This window comes from Heliconius melpomene, chromosome 12, assembly GCF_056956725.1.
Source record: "Heliconius melpomene rosina isolate 202511_hmr_F chromosome 12, ASM5695672v1, whole genome shotgun sequence".
Taxonomy (NCBI): Eukaryota; Metazoa; Arthropoda; class Insecta; order Lepidoptera; family Nymphalidae; genus Heliconius; species Heliconius melpomene.
This window is the reverse complement of record NC_140400.1, coordinates 7,527,839-7,553,641: the sequence shown is the minus strand read 5'-3', so window position 1 is coordinate 7,553,641 and position 25,803 is coordinate 7,527,839. Positions and strand designations below refer to the sequence as shown.

Here is a 25,803-nt window from a genome sequence, read left to right as displayed (position 1 = left end):
TTTATAAAGTCCTCATTCCCTTAGGATGATCGGCAAACAGATAAGACATTGGTAAATGTCACCCAGTTGCGGTTAATGTCCGGAATTTGCTAAGTTTGTTTCTAGACATTAGTTAAACTTAAAGCGTTGTGTAACAGAACGATTGGCCTTGTTTAATGAATCAAAATAAAAAAATTACAGAGTCAACTATGTTTTCCACGAGCTCCACTTTATGCATCTTCTCTCAACCAGATCGAGAAACCAGAATTATTGATTCAATATTTAAATCCTTTAAATAGGAATAAATATTCTTCGTATAAATTTTAAAGTACCTGAGGTATTTTGAACAGTCGCAGCAGATTTGCAACTTGAACAGAGGTGACGCTGGACGCCGCACCCACTACACCTGAGATGACTTTCCTCCTGGCTGTCGCGTTGCAGGCGTATTCTGCATCATCAATGTTGCTTATGGATCCTGTATAAAAGTAAAGTATCTATAATTTCCTTAATTCATTATTTTCTATGAGCAATGTGATATTAATTATACCCCTTCATCAAATTAGAAGGTTTATTTTTATATAAGCTGTAACTGTATTGTTATGTATAAAAAAACTATTATTGATACATAATATTGTTACTTGAAGTTTTATCATTGCAATTTATTACTGAGCTACTTTAAAATCCAGAAAAAGTTGGTACCTTTAATAAAATCCACTGCCATTTCCAGTCCATACGTATCTCTATCGCAGTCGTCTAAAATATGAGCACCAATTGTTACCCCCGGGATGAGATTCAGCTTATGATTAATAATATCTAAAGTATACAACATAGTTTCTAAAGCCTGAACACCTCCTTGCGGCATTACTGGACCACAGGTCATGCTCTCCGATCTCTCGTGAACCATCATCAGACCACCCAAAACCAATTCTCCTTCAATGACTGCTTCCCTCTTAATTGGCCAATGCTGATGTTTCTTATCTTTCAGCTCCCCCATCTGGTCTTTGGACATGTTCAACCAATCGTTTTGCCTGTCCGGAATCATATCATACCCTACTAGATTCCTGTCTAAATATTCTCTTTCTCTAAAACTGGTGAACGGATCAAAGTAATTACCAATAGACATATATGGGTCTAGTATAAGCGGGGCGTCAGTTTGCTTGTGCCTGTGTCGGTGATGATGTCTTGTATTTGGATTTAGAAAATCCTCGCTTAGGGAAACTTCGTGTTTCATTTCTGACTGTTGGAGCACGAGGAACAGCGTTGTGGTCGCCAACCAAACTTGGCTGGGACGCATGATAGAAAAGTGAATTTCATACCATCGTCGGTAAATGCTGTTTCCATTGTATTAGAAACATTTTGATCTGGAACAAATAAACGTATGATATACTTACTGTGATTTTCAATGATTAAGGTTTAGTAAATACTTTATGTCAATATGTCACTATTTCAATTTTTCTTATCAAATTGAAACATAACAAGTTTTTTTAAAGATTGACCTAATTTGTGACCTCACAACCATCACGTGCCAAGCGTCATTTGACAGGACAGAGTAAATCCGTTTATTCATTTATAAAATAAGTAAGTATTCTAAACATAAGAAAAATCCTTCAAAACCCAAAAAAAAATGTGCCAATATTTATTCACGCTACTCTTTCTCAGCATTCCCAAGTAAGACGTGGTTAAACAAAATTCCCTGAGCTTTTTATTTGAAATAACAATAGCTTTACGAAATTCTACCGCAATTACCTTGAGATTTAAATGGGGCCCAAAATAATAGGTACATACGTAAATACGTCATATATAATTCGCGATGCCACTTGATATTACACGGTTGTTTTGAGGAAACGCAAATAAAAGGATCGACCGTCGTCACATTAAATATCTAATACAAGACAGGCAGGATTACCCAAAGTTCTATAGAGAAAGCTACCTTATTTATATAAACATTAGGCCCAAATTTTCATGTCAAGATGAGCCAAATTTTTCCATCCTTTTCTCCGCGGTAACTAAGGTAACTAACTAAGTTATTGATTCTGTAAAGTTGTTTCGGCGATCTTAAATGCTCTTCCATTAAAGTTGTACTTGGATCTTGGCATTGAAATGGGATACGTTGAGTTTGGAGAAGACTCGTTTATATAGTAAGTTGAAATAATTGATAAGTTATGTTTTGTAAGGCTTTTTTTAATAAAATACATTTTTTATTAGCTTCTCGCGCCCGCAAGTTGTGTAGATTACAAAATCATAAATAAAAACGTAGAATAAGAAATGAATCCTGTTATTATCCGTTCCTATAAGAATTTCGGAAAATCCTCCATCCTGGTAGGCTATTGTTATAAAGTAGCGGTTATGCAAAGAGATTTCATTATGCGTTTAGCACAAATTCGTGATTGCACGCCTACTCTGTTTATGTGGGATACAGCTTGAAAATGAAAAAATATTAGAAATATATATGTTAATCGTACACCAGGAAAATATCACGCTGTATATTCTTTCTGTCTTAATTACAAGACGCTAGAGAGAGAGATGGGTGACTTAAAAGATTATTCATACAACGACAAATACAAATCATTCACAATCTACATAGAAATGATATCACAAATGCGCCTTTTATTTCTCACAGAAGGCAAGATTTAGTATTTCTCCAACGAAGTCAATTATTTGACAATTTCACGCGAGGCGACGTTCTCCCCACATTGTGGAGCACCATGTATAAAACATGAGTATTTAATGATGTAGAAATCTCAGTGTTGCGTACAGGCCTGTATACATATGTATATGTTTTATACATGCGTGCTTGTATCATCTAATACAAGCATGCATAAATAAAAACCTTATACTTAAATTTATTTTTATTTCTCTCTCTCTTTCTCCAAGTAAAATTTCAATGACTGATCGAAGAATGATCGAAGGTAGGCGTGACGCAGTGTATAGCGTCTGACTCTAAGTGCTTACAGTCTTCAAATCGATCTTCATTTGGTGGATTTTAAATTATTGCTAGATACGTCTCAAATTCCGATGGAAAGAAGAGAAAGAAGAGTCTTTACAATAGTATCTGTTCCTATGCCCTATGGGCAGAATAGCATGTAGATGCTTGATCTTAGTGCAATTTTTTTTTCTCGGTTTTATTCAGTGATAACAAAGCCATTATAACACTTAGTAACACATGTGTAATGTACCACTGGGTAAATATAATTATTGTTAGAAATCAAATAATTTAGGGATTTTTCATCCTTTTTTGGCCGATGGAATTAAGATTCCAATTTTTTTATTATCGAAATGAAATATTGTGGCACGATATAACGTATATTTGTAACTTTAATTATAATAAAGATTTCGTTCAAGTCCAATAAATTGTCATGGAACAGCTCCACTGTCATTGGAAGTGTATTTATTCGTGGGTGCGGGGCCCAAGACGGTTGTTATAAACATGAAAAAGTCTGGCATAAACACACCAAATTTTTCATTAAATACATATAAATAATGAAAAGAAATGTATATAATAACAAAGGTAGGAAAATAAATGTATATAATAACAAAAAATTACAATTTTACATTTTTCGTGAAAAAGATCCGTTAATCTGGGAATTACAATTTCGGGAGATCTTCTAATCAAAAATGCCAAACATTTAAAGGGCTAATGAAATTTATTATTTGACGAGCATTTATTTTAAGTCCCGTCCTCCACTGAGCATGGAGCTATATAGTGTTTTGAATGGATTTTTTATAGCATTCTTGTATATAGAAATGTGTGTAGAGAAAACCAAATTAGCATTCCGCTCTCCACTTTTCGAACATTCATAATTGAGTAGTAGAAGTGAACGACGAATTTAACCAATCATTTTGGGGGAAAAATGTATATACATAAATGTATAATAATTTATTACCTTAATCGGGAATCGAATTTATAACAATCGCGCTTATAATCAAACACTCAGAAATTAAGTTTAAACAATTAGGAGACATACATTTTGTGTTAAGTCGTGGAACTTAACTCTACGCTTTGTTTTGCGAATGTCAGAATTACTTTAACTTTAAAATTTTACAGAATAATAAACAAAAAACACCTCTTTATATTAAGCTCCATAGACATACCTACTTCCACAATAAAAAATAAAATTAAACCAGGTTTTATGACACGAGTTTTATTTGTTTAACTTTCAATTTGGGAATCCGGGTCGTCTACGTCTAACGTAAATACATTACTTTACTTTAAATTTACATTTAATTTTTCAATTTCAAAGTGTTTATACGTTTGATGTCACTTAATTGGTTTTTTTAGACATTAATTTGCTTGCTTTTCTGTTTTTTTTATTTCATTTTGGAATAATTTCTTAGCTTAAGATTTTTTTTTGAGTCAGTTGAGTTGTAGAACTCAACAGTAAAGTCTATTCTCATTCGGGGGAATGACTTATTTAATATTTACATTTCCTCCCTCTAGTAGCAAGAGAAAAGTAAATGGGGAAAAGAGTGTCTTAAAGCTAGGTTATGCTGTTCTATGCTTTCCCCGATGTACGCGATATAGAAAATGAAGCTAAAAATAAAATAAAATATATTTAATTCATATACACAGGATAATCTACCTATATACCTACGTACGTTTCCTATAATTGTAACCGTAAGTGTTGTGTTGTGGGACTCAATGCCGCGCTTTGCCTCGACATCAGAGCAAAAAAGTGAAAATATAAATTAAAATAAATATTTCATTTCCTCGAATGGGGATCAAATTCACTACCAATCGCGTTTACAGTCACACTTTCCACCTCTGCACCACGTCTGGGTGAGCTCAAGTAATTTACCAAACATTGACTATTATAATTTGCAAAGAACCCTTATCTTCTTATTAGGGGTAACAACAGCCGGCATAATGTCTCAAAATGCTGATGTTAGGGACTTAAAATTAACATTGTTATCTCTAGCCAGATATGTTTTTGTATCTTTACTGCTATTATCGTTTTCGCTTGAAAGGTTAATGTAAGGGTTTTTTATGTTTATTTGAATAAATTCTAGAGGCCATTCGTGGCGCAGGGACACGAGTGCGTGGCTGTAAGCGCGATTGGTGGTGGGTTCAATCCCCAATCGAGTTCGAACACTGTTTCTTTCAAACAGCTCGTTGAATGACGAAACACTACGCCACTCTCTACCATTTTATCAGAGCGGAGAAATGAAAATAATTGATTCTCGCGAATGGGATTGAATCCACAACGTTCGAGCTTACAGTCGGACGCTGTGTGTATCGATGGCTTTAAAGCTACGTAGATATTATTTCAACAAAAGCTCGTGATAGATATTTCAGATCTACACAAAGAAGTGCATTTGAAAAGTTCAGTAGCTTTCAATAGAAACAATACTAGAGGTAAAATGGCCTAGTTTATCCCTTTCAAAGAATAATTTATTATTCAAATATAGAAATATACAAAAGTTGACAAACTAAAGTTTGTGGGCCTGTGCACTCATTTTCTATGAAATGAACTAAAAGTTTCGAATCGTTTTTTTTTCTATGATATATAACACCAATAAATTAAATATTTTCTCCTCAAATTAATCGAATTTTAATTATAATTCACTAAACCAAAATTGTATAACAAACTTCCCACCATTTTGTGGTACATAATGAAACAAATGAATACTCGTATATATCGTTAATCCCGCCATATTATCCTATTGGAGCGGCTTTTACTTCCATTGTGCCATCTATTGTTTGCTGAATGTAAAGGAAACATAAGCCGAGACTTATTAGCGCGAGATTAAGGGGGAATGGCGGCAATGTGGAAGTGAAAATTAACAATTTATTTAGTTATATTTGATATTCTTATGTTATTTGTGCAAATAATGAAATTGGGTAGCAAATTATGTTTGTGTAACACGTAAACTTGAAGTTCTGTTTGCTATGAGACAGAGACAAATATTCCCATATATAAACTTTTAAATTTGATTTTTCTTAGTTAAAAAGAAATCCCTAGGCTTTCGTATCTATATCAGGATTATAGGTCAACGGGAAGTACAATTTATAAGGATTGACAAACTTAAGTTGCGGACAATGCATGCATTTTGTATGAAATTAACAACAAATATAAGTTTATAATTTTTTTAGTAAAAAAGTTTTTGTAGTAAAGTATTTTTGAAAAGATTTTTATCTGCTAAGTTGCTATCACTGGGTTATAACAGCCAGCCTATCTTCCAACGTAAATATTCTTCATATAATAAACATTTCCCATTTCATCCCCGGGTCCGTAAAATATTAGCCTGGGAAATTGCTGTCTTAGCGCTTATCCTCTCGAGTGGGCAGAAGTAAAAATATTATGTTCTTGAAATATGTATTTTGGGTAAAAAATTTCGATTTAGTTGACGGAAAAAAATATATGCTATTTTTAAAACTCGCTCGCAAACTTCGGTTTCTTAACTTTTATAAGTTGTATTTACCGTTGACATACAATCCTGAAATTAGTACGGAACCGACGGTGGATTTGCCCGACTCGCACTTGACCGATTTTCTTCTTTTAAGACACGGAGCCATAAAAACCAATGAAATGTGCATTAAAATTAAGAACTATTATAAAGTGGTTTTTCGTATCATCATATTTAAAAAAAAATGCCTTTTGACAATCACTTATATAACTCGAGTGTTGTTTTAGGGGTTCCCTTAATTGAAGAGTCACTTGGGGTCGACAATTTTTTCAGTTTAGCCACTGAGGCGCTCATTTTAGGGCATCTTAAATAAATTAACATAGTGAAGCAATTTATTATATAATTTTCAGTAAAATTATTATATTTTTTTTATGTAAATGTAATGATTTTTCCATTTATATAAAAAAGTAAACCTAATGTAAAGAGACACCGCAGGAAAGTAGGGAACCACTTTTCGCCAAATTTTTGAGACATTAAGTGTTAAGCGCTGGAAACCTAATTATAAGAACCGTTCCCATTAAGACACTTCCGCTCCACACTTTCCTCTGAATTCAGAAGGCATTGCGTGTTCAATGATGGAACTCAACACCGCGCTTTGCCTCGACACCTAAGCGAAGAAATGAAAATATAAATTTAAATAAATAGTTCATTTTCTTTAATAGGGATCGAACACCACCACCACCCCCCCCCCCACCCTGCGCCACGACTCTCTAATTTAGTAATTCCGCATCTTTTACATTTATAAAATACTAACGTACACTCCGCTCGTAAAGCGTGCGGAATATTAAAAGTTGGCTGTCAAAGTGTAACTAACATAGTGGGTATTAGTTCCCGGCGGGCCTATAAAAAAATCTGGGCCAAATTCTACAGCAGCTGGTCCCGTTCGTAGTAATATCACGTAACTAAGTAGTTTGCGTTCGATCGCTTCTTAGATTTTGAGGTTTTAGCTTTAGTTTTTTTTTTGTAATATAATATTTTGATTGATTTTCTGCTATTTTTTCGGAGTAGATTAAGAGATCATTGTGGTGGAACAGTATCAAACTTTAAATTCTATGGCTGTAGGTTCAATAATTAGTTGGGGATATTAACTATTTTAAGCTTTTTTTTTATTTTGCTTTGGTTAGAAAAAAAATAGGCACGTGTGCAGCAGTACGTACCTAGCCTTCCGCCACTCATCATGCATATATCGATTTCTAGTAGATACTGAAAAACGGAGTGTTTCGACACTAGGTTCCCTCTACTTCGCAAGATACAGCGTAAAGCTAAAAACTAAAAAATAAACTTTGTAAATAAGACGCCAGAGAGTTGTATGTCACTTCAACACATAATTTTTTGAGTTACTTGAGTTGAATTCCTTTTTTTTTTTTCATAAACACTTTAAAAAATTGGCACACAGACAACGCACAAGCCTAAAGCTTTGCAGCGATAAAAGGCGCAATGAATGTATCAGAGAAGGAAGCTGTATTTTACCCTAAATCGAGTTTAAATGTACTGATTTGGTTATCCGTAGATCTCCCGTGATGTATGGAGGCATATCTGGATTTTTACAATACATTAACAGTAATGGGTGTACTAGACGGAATGGGTGTTGGGTTGGGAGTTTAAGTTTTATGGAATATTTATTACTTCACGCTGTATTCCGTGTATAGCACGGTAGGCAGAGGGAACCTGGGAACCTAGTTTTAAGACACTTCAGTTCCCCACTTTCCGCCGTATTCTGGCAGTATTGTGTGTTGAGTAGCCGAACTCAACTCTCTCATTTCTCGGTACTAGAGCGAGGAAATGAAAATTTTATATATTTCACTTCGATTTCGATTGATTTATTTGGAAATGAACCCACTACCTGTGGCGTTTACAGTCGCACACTTGTGCCCCGGAGCCACAAATAGACCGATCAGGACGCAAGAGAGCATTTCATTTAACATTCCAAGTAAGCTCTTTGCATAACAGAAAATTTAAGCAAATTTTAAGCTACCAGTGTGCTTTTCATAATAATTTTCCATTCACTTAACGTCAAATGCAACATCTGCAGCAAGCTCTCGTTGTTCGACTTAATGCGAACACAATGCTATGACTATCTATGTGTATCTCTGCCGTTATAATATTAATTATTATTTAGTAATGTTGAAGCGTAATTTTTTTAGTAAAAAAATATTTAAACTTTTAATTTAAGTGAAATAGATTATAAAGGTTTATTATTTATTTAAAAAAAAACCAACGACCTAAAATTAGTGAACTGTGCGAAAAAAAGAGAAATGAATTAAATACTTTGAAGTGTTGCAGACGGCGATCAATTACTGGTATAGGAAGATCAATCGAAACCACGTTTTCTATGGCGTAGGGCAAATTAAAATTAAATAAAAAAAATCGTATACAATTTTACTTAGCAGGATTTGTACCCGCACTTCTACCAGTATGAAATGAACACTATACAAGTAACTTATCGAAAAAAAAAAACAATTAATCATACGTAATAAATGGAAAAGGAAAAACAGAAACTACCTCATAACAGCTTTTCCACATTTATCATACTTTCCGGTGAATTTCAGAGTGACTTAAAAGCTTATAATTGTCACGTAAGTGGTAGTAAGGTAAGCCTTGGCTATACTTGACACAAATCCCTCGTAAGCTTTCAAAATATTTCATAGTATTATTTGTATATTTTTTTAGCAGGGTAAGCAGAGGGAACCTGGGAACCTAGTGTTAAGACATTCAGTTCTCATTAAAACACTTCCGTTCCCCACTTTCCGCTGAATTCTGGAGGTATTGTCTGTTTAGAGGCAGAACTTAACGCCGCGCCTTGCCTCGTTACCAGAGCGAGGAAATGAAAATATAAAATTTTTCATTTCCTCTCGTGGGTATCGAACTCATAGTCTGTCACGTTACAGTATCACAGTTATGCCACTGGACAAAAACTGAAATTTTATACAAAATACATCGGACTGTAAATACTAAATGCATTGAATTCATTATAATTATAACAATTAGAAACAGTTCTATCGTTCTGGCAAAACTAAGCGCGGCGTTTAGTTCCACCATTCAACAATTAATACTTAGAAGGTCAACATTTAATGTAACCTGCGTGAAAGAGAAAATAGAAAATAAAGAAAAATATAATATAATATTTATATGAATGATAGCAACAACGTCCATATATATACTTTTAGAAAGTAATCTGAGTAGTGTTGCGAAACTTTCCTAAGTTATTTGGACTTTATATTATTTGATCAGATTTGATGTCACTTGTTGCTCGATATCGAAAATGATTTTTACTTCTTATATTTGCTGTATAACAATACTATCTCTGGGACTATATTTTTTATTTACAAGGGACTTATATTTTTTATTTTTAGTATATATATATATATATATATATATATATATCCATACCTATATTATAAATTCGAAAGTCACTCTGTCTGTCTGTCTGTCTGTCTGTCTGTCTGTCTGTCTGTCTTTTCCGCAATCAGGGCCAAACCGCTAATTTAATTGTGATAAAATACTCATATAGAGATACTTGAGGGTCCCGGGATGAACATAGGATACTTTTTTTTTCTCATATTTGTAATATTTTCGTTATATACCAATATATTAAAATAATTAATTTGACAAGGAATTTATTCCGCCATGTTAATAACAATCGTCGCTACGCGTTGCTAAGCAACGGCTTGCAAAGTTTGCTGTTTTAAGAAAGCGTCACCCACAGTGAGTTTGCTTAATGCATACATGGTGCGCGCCGATATAGATTTATACAAATCTCTTTATACAAATCATTAACAAAAATTAGATGATTTCTATAATTTGATATTCATCCTTATGAAAATAAATATAATAGTCACTTTTAGCATTTCATCTAGATGGAAATTATAGTTTACTGTATAACATTCTAATAAATAATTAAGATGTCACTGATTCCAAATGACCTAGCCTTCGGGCGGCATAATATGAGTATGACCGACGCGAACGGGCGGATGACTTTGATGATTTTGTAAATTTTTATAGATTTTCGAATTACTATTATTTTTTATGTAATTATTTGCTGCTTATAATTAATTTATCTCAGTTCGGTTATCTATACCGATGTTATACACTTAAAATATCGTAATTTTAATCATTTGAGATTTTATTTAATATTGTTCGCAAAAATTAATAATTATTTAATATAGAAAAATGTTTAGTACGCACAGCAAACTTTAGGTTTTTTTTTATAATATTAAGAATTTCCTTTAGTTACTTTTACTTCTTTGGTTTGTTCATTTCGGTTACTCAGATATTTTTTCTAATAATAAATCTCCACTTATTATTATTTTTTAACTTATTTTAATGATTTAGGCTTATATTTTCGCGGGCGTAGCCGCGTCCGGGCCCACTAGTATATATATATATATAAGTCTTTTTGGGCGCAGTGGTAAATCATTCTTTAAAGTGAAGTATGTAATCGATATATTTTCATTTCCTCGTTTTCGTTGGACGCCGTCTTTTTCTCTTTTTTTACTTCACGCTGTATCCCGCATAGCTAGGCGAAAGAGAGAGCCTATTGTAAATATACTCCTTTCCCCACTGTCCATTTAATTCTGGAGACATTATGTGTTGAGTAGCGGAACACAACGCCGCGCTTGACGTTGTTACCAGAGCGAGAAAATAAAAATATTAAATATTTCATTTCCTCGAGTAGAAATCGAATTCACAACTTATCACGCACCCTCCTGCGCTACTTTTACTAACTTTTTCTTTAACTTTTTTTTAATATAATAAATTATTTTAAATGGAAAAATATTTTAGCCCGAACGATAAACAAAACGGATAGGAATAGACGTGTATATTTCAGGAGCACTATTCACTCTAAAGCGACCCTATAAAAATGCTGGTGACACTTTTACCGGCAATTTAGATACGATTTGGAACAGCATAACGCTTTCTATTTAAATATATGACAAAAGCTAGAAATTCTATGCCTTATATTGTACCTAAATATAGCACAGAGGCCATAGCGACGCAGTGGTACGACCCTGATTGTAAATGCGACGATTGTTCGATTCAAACAGAGGAATTAATATATATGAATATAAAAAGCACGGCGTTAAGTTACTCCATTCAACATGCAATATTGCCAACCAATCAACGCCAGTGGTTTTAAACTTAAATTATACTAATACTACAACTTCGAAGAAAACTTTTTAAAATAAGTAATTTCTACTTTAAAAGTCACGTGTCCTCACGTCAATTAATAGTTCACTGAAAACTGAAAGGCTTGAAGCTTTATATAAATCAGTTTTTAATGAACTTCTTCTTGAAAATTTTAGATACTTAAAAAAAACGTACTTTAACTTTTTAAATTATTTAGTTAGATGTGTGTATTGAAGAAATGAGGAGAAGGAGACTATTCTTCTTATAATATATTTCTCACATATTAATACAATAACAAATAAGCCCTAGTTAAATCCTCCATACAATCAGGTTTTAGTAGTGCTATAGCTAGAAATTGTATGGAACATACAAACATCACCAATTGTTCCCATTGTGTACAGCTTCGTAAGCTCACGTGCCTGTAACGTTAACGTAACCGTAACAATCACGTTAATATGAATTTCGATGCTCTTACTGCCAGATTGTTGGCTATAAAGTTCTTCGAAATGGGCATTCTTGCTTCGGTATTCTATTATAGGATTGTCGCTTCGTCAAAATATGAATATTTTCATCTATATAGGCATGGAAGTGTTAAGAGACTCTGTTATCTTTTTGTGGCTCATTTATAACAAATACTAGTGACCAAATAAAAAATCGGTTTCGGTGAAGCAATGTAGCTTCCAACTTAGAGTCACGCCGTCGCGTCGTCCAAAATTATTATTATTAACATTGTCTTGTTTAAAAAAACTAACCATGTTGGCAAGATCGCAGTGCTATACTTTAATCATAGTTATCATAATAACTATGATTAAATTATTTAAAAAGAAACGTAATATACAATTTTATGAAATCTTAAGCTTAAAATAGTTTTCTCTAGAATTTAAAATGATTTTCTGATATATTTAAAGTATAAAACTTTTATAGGTAAAAATCAGTTTAAAAGTGACAACCCTGTCACTATCAGCAGTTATTGGATGGCGTGAATGCGCCTTACATTTAAAGCTCACATTTTATAAGGCTGCAATTTTAGTTATTATATTTTTAGGTTTTTCATACCCTGGAGGTCTAAAAAGTAAGGTCTATAAGTCTAAAATAGAGCTTTATGCCAACTTTTTATACGTCATGTAATGGAGGCAGAGAAAATCTAGTGTTAAGACACTCCGTTTCCAAATTTTCGGCGAATTCTGGAGGCATTGCGTGTTGAATGGCGGAATTCTTTGCCTCGAGACCAGAGCGATTTTTCTTTTTTGATTTTTATGTTGTAAGTTGTCACTTACCAAACTCCAGTATAGGTATAGAATTCCTTGTAGGTCCATGGGAAAAACGATGCATTCTTGCGTTCCACGGGATCGTACTGGAATATTATATAATGGAATATACCCTTAAAATAGAATTTTAAACACTAAAAAACTTAAAGCAATATTTTGATAAATAATTTAATATAAAATTCTTATGTGTAGCACTTGTTTATGTATTAATTTTAGGATTTTAATTATAATAGATGACTTGAAGGAACGATTCAGCTTATCTTTTATGTTTGTTTAAGTATGTTAAAGCATTACGTAGGCGTTTTGTGTGCTTAGAAAATTTGTTTTGTTATTTTAGTATTATAGTACAATGATTTATTAATAGCATATAGCGCCTTTGCCTAATATAGAAAAGCGAGGAAATCAAATATTAAAATAGAATGGAATTATTCTATTTTAATATTTGATTTCTTCGCTTTTCTAAGCGTGGCGTTGAGTTTTGTCGCTCTTTGTTAATGTCTAGGAAATTAAATGGAAAGAGAGGAAAGGAGTATTGTACCGAAGCTGCTATGTGTAGGCTGAGGGAACCTAACGTTAAGACACATCGTTCTCCACTTTCCGCCCAAACTCTACTTGGGTGGCAGAACTGAACACTACACTTACATAAAATATTGTAATATTTTTATTCATTGTTAAAAGAAAACTATATAAATAAATAATTGAAGTTTTTATTTTCATCTTGTCTTTTTTCATGGTAGATAAGATAAAATTTACAAAATTTTTACGGTATCTGTACTTTCATTCATTTTCAAATTCTAATGAAAATGAATCAATCTTGGGGGGTTGTAAATTGTTTCATACATTTCTTTGACACGGCTAAAGTCCGAAATTAAATTTTCGATTCTAGGAAACGATGGATTGTTATACTGTGATTGAATGAGTTCATTTTGACAAAAAAAGGTAACTTTTCAAATTACGACAAAAAAATCTGAAAAATGACAATTTTCCTGACAGTATTCAGAATGTGATAAAGATTTTTCAATATCTACGTCTGTATTATTAAATTTAAATTTTTACGTAAAATAAAATATAAGGCATTGTTATACATCATGTACATTTGCAAAGAATTTTTATATATTGTCGCATTGCATATGGTGATAGTAGTTGGTTCAATTCTTACTAAAAAAAATGTTAACTTTGTTGAAAAATAAACTGTTTCCTGGTATGCTTGTTGGCCCGTTAAGCCACGAGAGCCCAAGATATAAAGGCCGTCATGGTGCAGGTGTACGAACCATGACGGTTCTGGGTTTGATTCTTATACAGGGGAATGAAACATTTAGTATTTTCATTTTGTCGCTCTAGTAACGCAAAGCACGGCGTTGAGCTTGGCCACTCAACACGCAACGCCTCTAAAATTCGGCGGACAGAGAACGAAGTATCTTAATGGGAACGGAGTCTCTTAACCTAGGTTCCCAGGTTCCCTCTGCCTACCCGCTATAATTTCTTTCCTTACTCGTACACACATAGCAGTTAACGTTAAAGTAACCTTTAGTTATATATTTAAATGTAATTTCATACATTTTAAACTAAATAAGATGTCGTAACCACAGTCAGTGGGAAGGAATTCCAAAATAATTAATATATAAACGCTGTCCTAGCGACACTGCTTAGCACATTGTTATTACGTCTATTCTACATTTAATATTTGATATTTTATCAAGTTTATATTTTATTAGCTTTTACCTACGGTTTCGCACGCATGATCCAATAAATGGAAATAATTAAGAGTTATATATGGCATATGACACATTGTAAAGGATGATTCACACTAGAGTGCCGGTTAAGGTTCATTCTAGGCCCGATTTCATATTCTTGAATGAGAAACGTTCTTATATACGTGATTAGACCGGAATTTGAGTGGAAATATATAACAATGCTCTCATTGTTTCTCTCATAAGAATATTTTTACCAGATTGAGATCGGACGGAGATCGAACGGTGCCTGGCACTACAGCGGGTATCCTCGCTAAGAGTCCCAGATAACTGTGTAGCTGTGACTGTATGTGTACAGGTACTTGCGAGTTACATTAAAAGGATTATTATTATTAAGTAATATTTTTTTTATAAAACGTATAAAAAATAATGTAACTGAATTTGAACCAGTGCCTCTCGGAAACCGTTTAATCATTATGACCACTAAGACAGACGTTCTCAAGCTTCGTCGTAATTCTTATACGCTTGTTAGAATTTACTTATAAATAGTACAAGTATAACGTACAACGTAAAATATTTTCCCAGTGCGACGCCAAATGAAATAAAAGCTAACGCAGCTAACACAATGCGTGGAAATGAAAAAGTACTTGTATACATTAGCAATATTCATGAAAAAAGCTCTATTTATAACTTCATTGTTATTCTGTTAACAAAATGTAAAATGAGATGTCGCCCAACAAACGAGTATTGTAAACAACGTTACGGCGAGCTTTACATTAATTAAATATTTGAATTTTGAGAATTTTAAATTTAGATATATAAAAACAGTTGAAATTTCTCTCTGTGATTTGAAAATAACGCGTTTTTTAATAAGCTTAATGCGGCGTTGAGTTCTGCCACTCAACACGTAATGAAAGGGGGGAAAAAATTTAAACTAAAGTATTTAAACACGAGGCTCTCTCTGCCTACTCTGCTGTTTGTGGGATACAGTGTGAACCTAATTTATTTGATTTATTTATTTGATTTTAATTATTGTTATATTTTTGTATTGTCTGTCTGTCAGTCTTTCTGTCTAATCTCCGGAAAAGCATTTAGAATAGCAGTGTACAACATGAAGTGTATAAATAACGATACTAAAATAATCAACCAATTTTCTCGAAATACTCTTAAAAAATATTAAATAAATATTTATATAGTTCAAATCGGTAAAACCGCGTGGTGCGGCTAGTCTGTGGACAAAGTAAGACTGTATTATTTACTTAGCAATTCTATTTCTTTGTTCTTTTGAATATAGCTTTAGAATGTTTATTTTAGCTTTATAATTAAAGTTAGTATATAAAGGGTTTCTCTAAGAATAAATACAGTACACACATCAACTATTAAGAAATTTGGTGTACACATATTATGTTACTAGCAATCTGTATAATTGGGTATTCTATGATACTTCGACAATATATAGAATATCTAAGCCGTGTAGGTATATATTGTTTTTTTATATTTTAAGTATACTATAAAATATCGAGGCCATATAAATATTGAGGCCGTAGTGGCGCAGCGGTCGTAGTGACTGTAACGCGACGGTTGTGGATTCGATCCTCACTCCAGGAAATTAAATATTTATTTACATTTATATTTCCGTTTCTTCGCTTTGGTGTCGAGGCAAGCGCGGCATGTCTTACCCACTAGGTTCCCTCTGCCTACCCTTTTGTGTGCGGGATACAGCGTGAAGCTGATATTTTTTTTAAAATACCGAATGCGCAGTCGTTAAAATATGTATAAAACGAGGGCAAGGACGTGCGGGCAGGCAGGCAATAAACATGTTGCAACTTGTTTACTTGCTTACATTTCATACAGATTTTTATTAGTATTTACATATGTGCAAACGTTACCGCAGCTACAGATTTAGCGGATTTTGAGTGCAAGTACTTAAGTACTTTTAAGTTTAAAAGCTTTTAACCTAACCTAATGCAACTTGTACTAGAAAATTGCTAAACTCGAAAATCTATCAATTAAAGCGATAAATGCTATGTCGAAATAAATGCTTTAATATTTATTTTACCAAATTAAAAATATATAAAATGTTAACAAGGAAATGTAAAAAAAAGATCCATATCTAAAAAATCTTTGTAAATAGAAACAGATATTTATGGATAATAATGTACCTATAATAACCGTAATAAACGTGTGCGAAGCTGGGATGTTGGGTGGCGGCACTCAACGCCGCACTTTGTCTTGCTACTAGAGAGGTATGTATTTGAAAATGTATGTAGGTATACAGTTTCAGCAACTATAAAGTGTTAACCACCTTGGCTTGGTCGAAACGTTTAATAAAGTTGGCACGAGTGTCTGGCACGTTCACGTGAATTCAAATGATTTATATGAAGGTTTGACTTTAAAAACGCAACATAAATTACATGGCTAACTCTGCAAAATGCACTTTAGTGGTTTACTAGTGTTGGTAGTGGTTTTCGTGAATTATAAAATAAATATAAATATTTGTATTCTTTGCTGTCCTCGTGGGAATTTCAAGAGATTTTCTTAGTGCTCCCCTACACTCTCCAATCCTGGATCCATTCATTCAATCCATTTTGGACCCTGCGGTATATAGATGGAACCTAGAAATCTAATGTTAAGGTAATCCATTCCCATTAAGTGGAAGTGGAAGAACCACTCCCGATTCTCAGCTAAACTTAAGCATTAAAGCATTTTTTACTAAGTTCCCAGATTTCTTCTGCCTAAGCAATAAAAACTTGCCTTGTAGGCCGAAAGTAACTGTAAACGCGACGGTTATATTTTAATTTCCAGGAGGAATGAAGTATATTCATTTTTTGACTGTAACAAGACATAGCGTGGCGTTAAGTTCTATCACTCAACATGCAATGTCTCGAAAATACGGCTGAGAGTGGAAAGCGGAATATTTTAATATCGTGCTCCCTCTGTCTCTCTTCTATGTATATGTGAGATACATGAAGCTAAATAAGAAATTCTTATCTTAAGCCAAATTCCATATAAAATTATGGAAAAATACAGAAAATTCCCACTAGGATAACAAAGTTAAATAAAATTCAGCCAAAAAGTGAAATAACCGAGTGTAAAATTGCAAGTTTAAACGGTATTTGAGTCCGCAACGACTCTCGACTCACTGTTATCGCACCAACTTTTAAAGTTACTTGTGAAATTGAACCGCAATAGTTTTACTGAATATCCCGGTTAAATATTTAACGCTCGGTTAAATTTTAACTATTTAGCGTGCTTAAAGTTATTTTTTCTATAGCGATAAAGATATGGTAAAAGAGATTTTTTTGGAGTTTAAAAATCGAGAGTGCACAACGTATTGTCTTGACTAGCTTCTTTTTGCTTACCCTTCTATGTGGAATGAAGAGACAGGAGGACCTATGTGAGTAAAAATGAGCTGAATTGGCGGATCGTCGTGATGCAATAGGAAAACATCTTATACGGTGCATATATATCTACATATAGAAAGGTACGCGTCGTTAGTGAGTTCGATTCCTGCTGGAAGAAATCAATTATTTTCATTTCTTACCAAAATGTGTTTTTATCAGTTTCACGCTGTATCCCGCAGCAGGGAGGGATCCCTCACGAGCCATCAAACCCACAACTATTTACGTTTACTTGTGCCCCTGCACCACGACGGACGTCTAGATTAGAAATTGAAATGCTTGAAGCAATTAAATTTGTGCCTGATCGAGCAGTTTCAGCGACGCTTATTTATATTCATTCATCGCCCAAAAACTGAACAACTTTCAAGTAATATCGAAAGTTTGGATGGAATTTTAATCTCTTAGAGAATTTCTTAATAAATTTATGAGAGAAAAGTTTGTTAATCGAGTATCAACAATCGCTTTTTTTGTGATAACAATAAAGAATATAGTGAAAATATTTAAAAAATGCCTTCAACGGCGGGTTCGCTTGGTTAACCGAGGGGAATTTACTACAATTTATAAATAAGGTTGTAAAAGTATTTTTTTTTGTTTATTGCGAGCGAAGCGAATGGTTTAAAGCGAAGCAGGCAGGAACTAAAGGCTGCGTGAAGTAGGGGCATAGTCTACTTTTTGTTATAATAGAAGTCTTTTTGCGACCGACCTAAAAACATTAATGTTCTTCATTTTCGAAAATGCTAGTATACCTTAGAAATTAAAAAAAATAATTATTTATCATATGCAGTAATTATTTTACAATAAATTATGTATTAATTAGAGGAAGTCGTGACGCAGTGGTTCGGTCGTTGTGAATTCGATACCTACTCGGAGGAATTCATCATTTTTAATTCTTAGTTCTGGTAATAAGAACAAAGTGCGGCGGTGAGTTTCGTCACTCAACACACAATATCTTGAAAATTGAGCGGAAAGTCGAGAACGACACGTTTTGACACTAAATTCCCTCTGGCTAAGGAATAGCGTGGAACTACTTTTATTTCGTAATTACTTTTAAACTTAACTTGTATTTCACTTAGTTAGCTGGTTTGTAAGTAGTGGCTGTTAGTGAATTTAAAACAGTTCAGTTTTGTCGTAAAATTATTAAATTAAAATTTAATCATCCCAGTGATAATTGAATCAACCACCATCACGTGAAAAACCACAAACTCATTAACTGTGCTACAATGTAATCTAAATAAATCTTTATAAATGCAATTATTTTGCAATATTTTCAATACATCGTAGTTCAATGGAAATCGGCCGATTGAAAACGAGTTGGCTGTAGGTACGATATATACCCGTGGTAATAAATTATTACTTTTTAGGTACCTAAGTGTGGAATAGCACTTTAAAAGAATTTTTAAAATAATTAATGAAAATTTAATTTCCGGACTCAGTGAAAACTTTAATTCAGGCAAAAAAATTAAAAGAGTGTCTCGATATTAGGAAGATGAAAAAGAAAAAAATAATATTTTAATTGAATCTTTTCAACAATATTAAAGATCGTAATACAATATCGTCTTAAAGAAAAGCCGTAATTAGTGTTGCTCTTGGATTCAGAAAATATGCAATTTAACGAGCTACGTCAGCTATACTAATGGTTTGGCTTAAATCACATCATATCGACAGCTTCTTTTCTTTTTTTATCATTTGTAATATTTTTGTAAAAGATATTTTTTTTTGGTTATTTATTTAAGAAAATGTTTAAATAACAACTCTTAATATTAAGCTTATTTTAAAACATAAAAAAAACTTGTAATTTATATCACGTACAAGCTTATTTTTTCAAAAACAAATTACCCCTCATCGTCCAGCACCATTGTTTTTGGCTGTAAACACGATGGAGGGCAGATTTCTTTTTATTTCTTCCCTCTAATAAGAACACAAAGCACGGCGTTAAGTTCCGTCACTCAACACGAAATATCTATGCGTAATATCTATCAAACGAAAATATTACAGAACCAATTTACGAATAATGCCCAATTGTTAGTAACAGATATGACGCGTACCATCAAATGTACGCGCCTCACGTCGCTTCGTTTACATTGACCCAATTTCGCTTTAGCATTATCATACACTAGCTTATTACACGCGGCTTTATCCCATGTACTTATATACACACGACACACTATCAATATGTAATCCATGTTAACCCTACATGGGTGACTGTAACGCGGTCGTTGTGGGTTCGATTCCCACTCGAGGGAAAAAACTATTATTTATTAATATTTTAATTTCTTCGTTTTGGCAACAAGGCAAAAGTCCATTCTTGAGTTCCGCCACTCAACACGCACTGCCTCGAAAAACACGGCGGAAAGTGAAGAACGGAGTGTCTTAACATTAGGTTCCCTTTGCCTATCCTGCTGTATTATGAAGGGTTACATTGAAACGTTTCACAGGACGTTATTTAGCTTAGCCTTCCTCGATATAATATAGACATAATATTTTTTTTTCAATTTAAATGATGATATAGATACTGGATTTACATTATTATCTCCTTAATGCATGCAAAGTTGAAGTATTAGTCGGGGTAGAGGTAGAGGTAGCTGGGTAGAGGAGTTTATAGACTAGCAATGCACCTGTACCTCCTCTGGTGTTACACGGAGTTGTGGACGGCGGTGATCACATACGCTGGTTTGACTTGCCTTTTTTCAAAAAAAAGCAGAGGTCTGTTTGCCTATTTCGCTAAAAAATATTGAAAAAATTGTGGACAGATGTTTGTACTTGAAAGCCTAAATAAATATGCCTAAATTCAGTAAAATTTTGTATTCATATAACATTTCATGCCAATAATATAACAAACATACACATTACACACATATCAAACTAATAACCTCATTTTTCTGTAAACGGTTAAAATATCATGTATCATTCCGTCTATTAACAAGCTGCTGAATAAGCACTTTTAAAGGAACCTTTATAACAGATCAACTTTTTCCACACACTAATGGAAGTTGGAAACAAAAGTCCAATTTACAACGTTTTTGCCTTTCAGCTGAATTTAGCGAAAGTATATTATATATTATTGTTTTTTTTTTTCAGTTTCACACTGTAGAACGGCCTATGCCAGGATAGGTAGTGTTAAGACACTCTATTCCCGATACACCGCCCATTTTTCAATACGTTTTGTGCTAAGCGACAAAACTTAACGCTGCGCCTTGTCATGCATGTTATCTGTGCGAGGTAATCTATATATATAAAAGGACTTGTCCTCACTGACTGAGGTAAGACGCACGCACAGCCGTAACCGCTGTGCGTAGAAACGTGGAATTTGGACAAAAGTTTACTTTCGTAATCTGGACATCCACTAAGAAGGGATTTTGATAAATTTTAACCCTAAAGGGGTGAAATACGGATTCAAAGTTTGTATGGAAAAAAATTTAAATCGGCACCGATTTTTATAAAATTTGAAATTTAGATTTTTAAAAGTATTTAATTGAACACGTGTTTCATCGTTTTCTAGAATTCTCCCCCTAAGGGTGCAAATAAGGGGTTGAAAGTTGGTATAGGTTTTTTTAAAACGTCACCAATTTTTATATAATTTGAAATTCAGACTCTTAAACGTATATAATTAAACACATGTTTCATGGTTTTCTAGAATTCACCCCCTAAGGGTGCAAATAAGGGGTTGAAAGTTTGTATGGGAAAATTCTCAAACGCCACCGATTTTTATAAAATTTGATATTTAGACTCTTAAAAATATTTAATTGAACATATGTTTCATGGTTTTCTAGAATTCACCCCCTAAGGGTGCAAATAAGGGGTTGAAAGTTTGTATGGGAAAATTCTCAAATCGAGACCGATTTTTATAAAATTTGATATTTAGTCTCTTAAAAATATTTCATTGAACACATGTTTCATGGGTTATTAGAATTCACCCTTAAATACGCAAGCGAAGCTGCGCGTGTCCGCTAGTATAACAATATATTAAAATAATTAATTTGACATGCAATTTATTCCGCCATGTTGTTAATAACAATTGTCGCTACGCGTTGCTAAGCAACGGCTTGCAAAGTTTGTTGTTTTAAGTAAACGTCACTCAAAGTGAGTTTGCTTAATGCGTACATGGCGCGCGCCGATATAGATTTGTATACATTAACAAAAATTAGATGATTTCTATAATTTGATATTCATCCTTATGAAAATAAATATAAGAGTCACTTTTAGCATTTCATCTAGATGGAAATTATAGTTTACTGTATAACATTCTAAAAAATAATTAAAATGTCACTGATTTCAAATGACCTAGCCTACGAGTGGTATAGTATGACCGACGCGAACGGGCAGACTTTGATGATTTTGTAAATTTTTATGTAATTATTTGCTGCTTATAATTAATTTATCTCAGTTCGGTTATCTATACCGATGTTATACACTTAAAATATCGTAATTTTAATCATTTGGGATTTTATTAAATATTGTTCGCAAAAATTTATAATTATTTAATATAGAAAAATGTACAACGCACGGCAAACTTTAGGTACTTTTTCTAATATTAAGAATTTCCTTTAGTTACTTTTACTTCTTTTGTTTGTTCATTTCGGTTACACAGATATTTTTTCTAATAGTAAATCTCCACTTATTATTATTTTTTAACTTATTTTAATTATTTAGGCTTATATTTTCGCGGGCGTAGCCGCGTCCGGGCCCAGTAGTCTATATATATAAAAGGACTTGTCCTCACTGACTGAGGTAAGACGCACGCACAGCCGTAACTGCTGATGGTAGAAATTTGAAATTTGGACAGATGTTTACTTTCGTAATCTGGACATCCACTAAGAAGGGATTTTGAAAAATTTTAACCCTAAAGGGGTGAAATAGGGGTTCAAAGTTTGTATGGAAAAAAAATTAAATCTTCACCGATTTTTATAAAATTTGAAATTTAGATTTTTAAAAGTATTTAATTGAACACGTGTTTCATCGTTTTCTAGAATTCTCCCCCTAAGGGTGTAAATAAGGGGTTGAAAGTTTGTATGGAAAAATTCTTAAATCGCCACCGATTTTTATAAAATTTGAAATTTAGACTCTTAAAAATATTTCATTGAACACATGTTTCATGGGTTATTAGAATTCACCCCTAAATACGCAAGCGAAGCTGCGCGCGTCCGCTAGTCTATATATATAAAAGGACTTGTCCTCACTGACTGAGGTAAGACGCACGCACAGCCGTAACCGCTGATGGTAGAAACGTGAAATTTGGACAGATGTTTACTTTCGTAATCTGGACATCCACTAAGAAGGGATTTTGAAAAACTTTAACCCTAAAGGGGTAAAATAGGGGCTGAAAGTTTGTATGGAAAAAAAATTAAATCGGCACCGATTCTTATAAATTTTGAAATTTATATTTTTAAAAGTATTTAATTGAATACGTGTTTCATACTTTTCTAGAATTCTTCCTCTAAGGGTGCAAATAAGGGGTTGAAAGTTTGTATGGACAAATTCTTAAATCGCCACCGATTTTTATAAAATTTGATATTTAGGCTCTTAAAAATATTTAATTGAACATGTGTTTCATGGTTTTCTAGAATTCACCCCCTAAGGGTGCAAATAAGGGGTTGAAAGTTTGTATGGAAAAATTCTTAAAACGCCACCGATTTTTATAAAATTTGATATTTAGACTCTTAAAAATATTTAATCGAACATGTGTTTCATGGTTTTTTAGAATTCACCCCCTAAGCATGTAAATAAGGGGTAGAAAGTTTGTATGGAAAAATCTTTAAATCGCCACCGATTATTATAAAATTTGAAATTTAGACTTAAAAATATTTCATCGAATACATGTTTCATGGGTTATTAGAATTCACCCCTAAATACGCAAGCGAAGCTGCGCGCGTCCGCTAGTCTATATATATAAAAGGACTTGTCCTCACTGACTGAGGTAAGACGCACGCACAGCCTTAACCGCTGTGCGTAGAAACGTTAAATTGGGACAAAAGCTTACTTTCGTAATCTGCACATCCACTAAGAAGGGATTTTGAAAAATTTTAACCCTAAAGGGGTGAAATAGGGGTTCAAAGTTTGTATGGAAAAAATTTTAAATCGGCACCGATTTCTATAAAATTTGAAATTTAGATTTTTAAAAGTATTTAATTGAACACGTGTTTCGTGGTTTTCTAGAATTCTCCCCCTAAAGGTGCAAATAAGGGGTTGAAAGTTTGTATAGATTTTTTTTTAAATTGGCACCAATTTTTATAAAATTTGAAATTCAGACTCCTAAAAGTATTTAATTGAACACATGTTTAATGGTTTTCTAGAATACTTCCCCTAAGGGTGCAAATAAGGGGTTGAAAGTTTGTATGGGAAAATTCTTAAATCGCTACAGATTTTTATAAAATTTGATATTTAGACTCTTAAAAATATTTTATTGAACATATGTTTCATGGTTTTCTAGAATTCACCCCCTAAGGGTGCAAATAAGGGGTTGAAAGTTTGTATGGAAAAATCTTTAAATCGCCACCGATTTTTATAAAATTTGAAATTTAGACTCTTAAAAATATTTCATTGAACACATGTTTCATGGGTTATTAGAATTCACCCTTAAATACGCAAGCGAAGCTGCGCGCCTTCGCTAGTAAAAAATAATTCTTTGCCCCCAATGAAAACCCAACCCACAAATGACGCGTTTGCAGTCAGCTGCTATACCGCTGTGCCAGGATGGTTATATAACGCTCGTTTATATAATAATGTTTATAAAATTTCGGAATTATGCATAAATATATTTTTATAAGTTTTATATTTAGCTTAACTAGCGTTCACCAACCGCCGCCTTGCAATGATGAAAAAATAAAATTAAAATCTATAATACAAAAAAAAAGGAAAAACACGTTTGTATAATACATTTTCATTTGTCTATAGAGTTTTCTTTTTAAAAATATTTCAACTTCAATTTTCTAAAGATATCATCAGGTCCTTGGGGAAAAATAAAGTTACATGAGATTTTATCATCACGGTAAAATAATTGTAGTTATACAAAATAATCTTAAAAATGAAGGCCGCCGCACAGTCTTTGACAGTAGGTTCGATTACCACTCGGGGTTTTATTATTGATCTCGCAGTCTCCAGATTAGGGAACGGAGTGTTCTAACAATATTTTCTATACCTATACTGTTATATACGAAAATTGCGTGAAACTAAAAAAAACCATTACATACAAATAAAGTGTCTCATTAATATCGAAAATAATGAAAAAATGTATTGACAGTTCGTAGAGTATTCTTAAAGGCAGAAGATGTTGAAATAAAAAAATATGAAAATTTTTTTGCTATTAAATTCGATACCTTAATTGAGTCCCTATAGCTCAGTGCTGAAATAGTTCAACAAATGCAGATTTATTTTTTATTTTCACGTTGTATCCCGCACATAACATGGTAGGCAAAGGGAACCTGGGAACGTACTGTTAACACGCTCACATTGTCATTATAAACTAGTAATATCGGTATATCATTTATTTTGTCGGTATACTTCAGAAACAAAAATATTGTAGCCTGATACTATCGTGACTGAGTTGTATATACGACGGTTGTAGGTTCGATTCTCAGGTTTATTGTACATTTATTTTGTTTTTAAGGCCATCGTGGTGCAGCGGTACAGCACGCAACTGTAAATACGACGGCTGTGGATTCGATTTCTACTCGGGATAATTAATTGATTTCATTTCTTTGCTGTAGTAACAAGACAAACTGCAGTGTTAAGTTACGCTCGAGAGTAGATTCCCTACCTAACATGTTAGATGCACTAAACGTCGTGAATCTAAAAAAAAATTGTAAACAATACAGCGTTAAACTAAGAAAACATTGAGTCTAAATATAATCGTTTTTAGGTTGACGAAATATAGCGACGCCACAAAACGTCTAAAAACTGACATGAATGACACTTAACTGTCTAAAACGTGTCAAG

At 33.2% G+C, this 25,803-nt stretch overlaps 1 protein-coding gene across 1 annotated transcript in view; it reads right to left on the bottom strand.

Annotated features, from left to right (window-relative positions):
• The window catches only part of LOC146533701 (metabotropic glutamate receptor 2-like), a 120,101-nt gene that overhangs the window by 75,750 nt on the left and 18,548 nt on the right, over positions 1-25,803 (bottom strand). The window contains exons 2-3 of the mRNA XM_085194516.1: positions 679-1,340; positions 312-454 (exon numbers count right to left, since the gene is read on the bottom strand). Of these exons, the coding sequence (XP_085050642.1) occupies positions 312-454; positions 679-1,273 (738 nt within the window). The 5' untranslated portion in view covers positions 1,274-1,340. The remainder of the gene's footprint in view (positions 1-311; positions 455-678; positions 1,341-25,803) is intronic.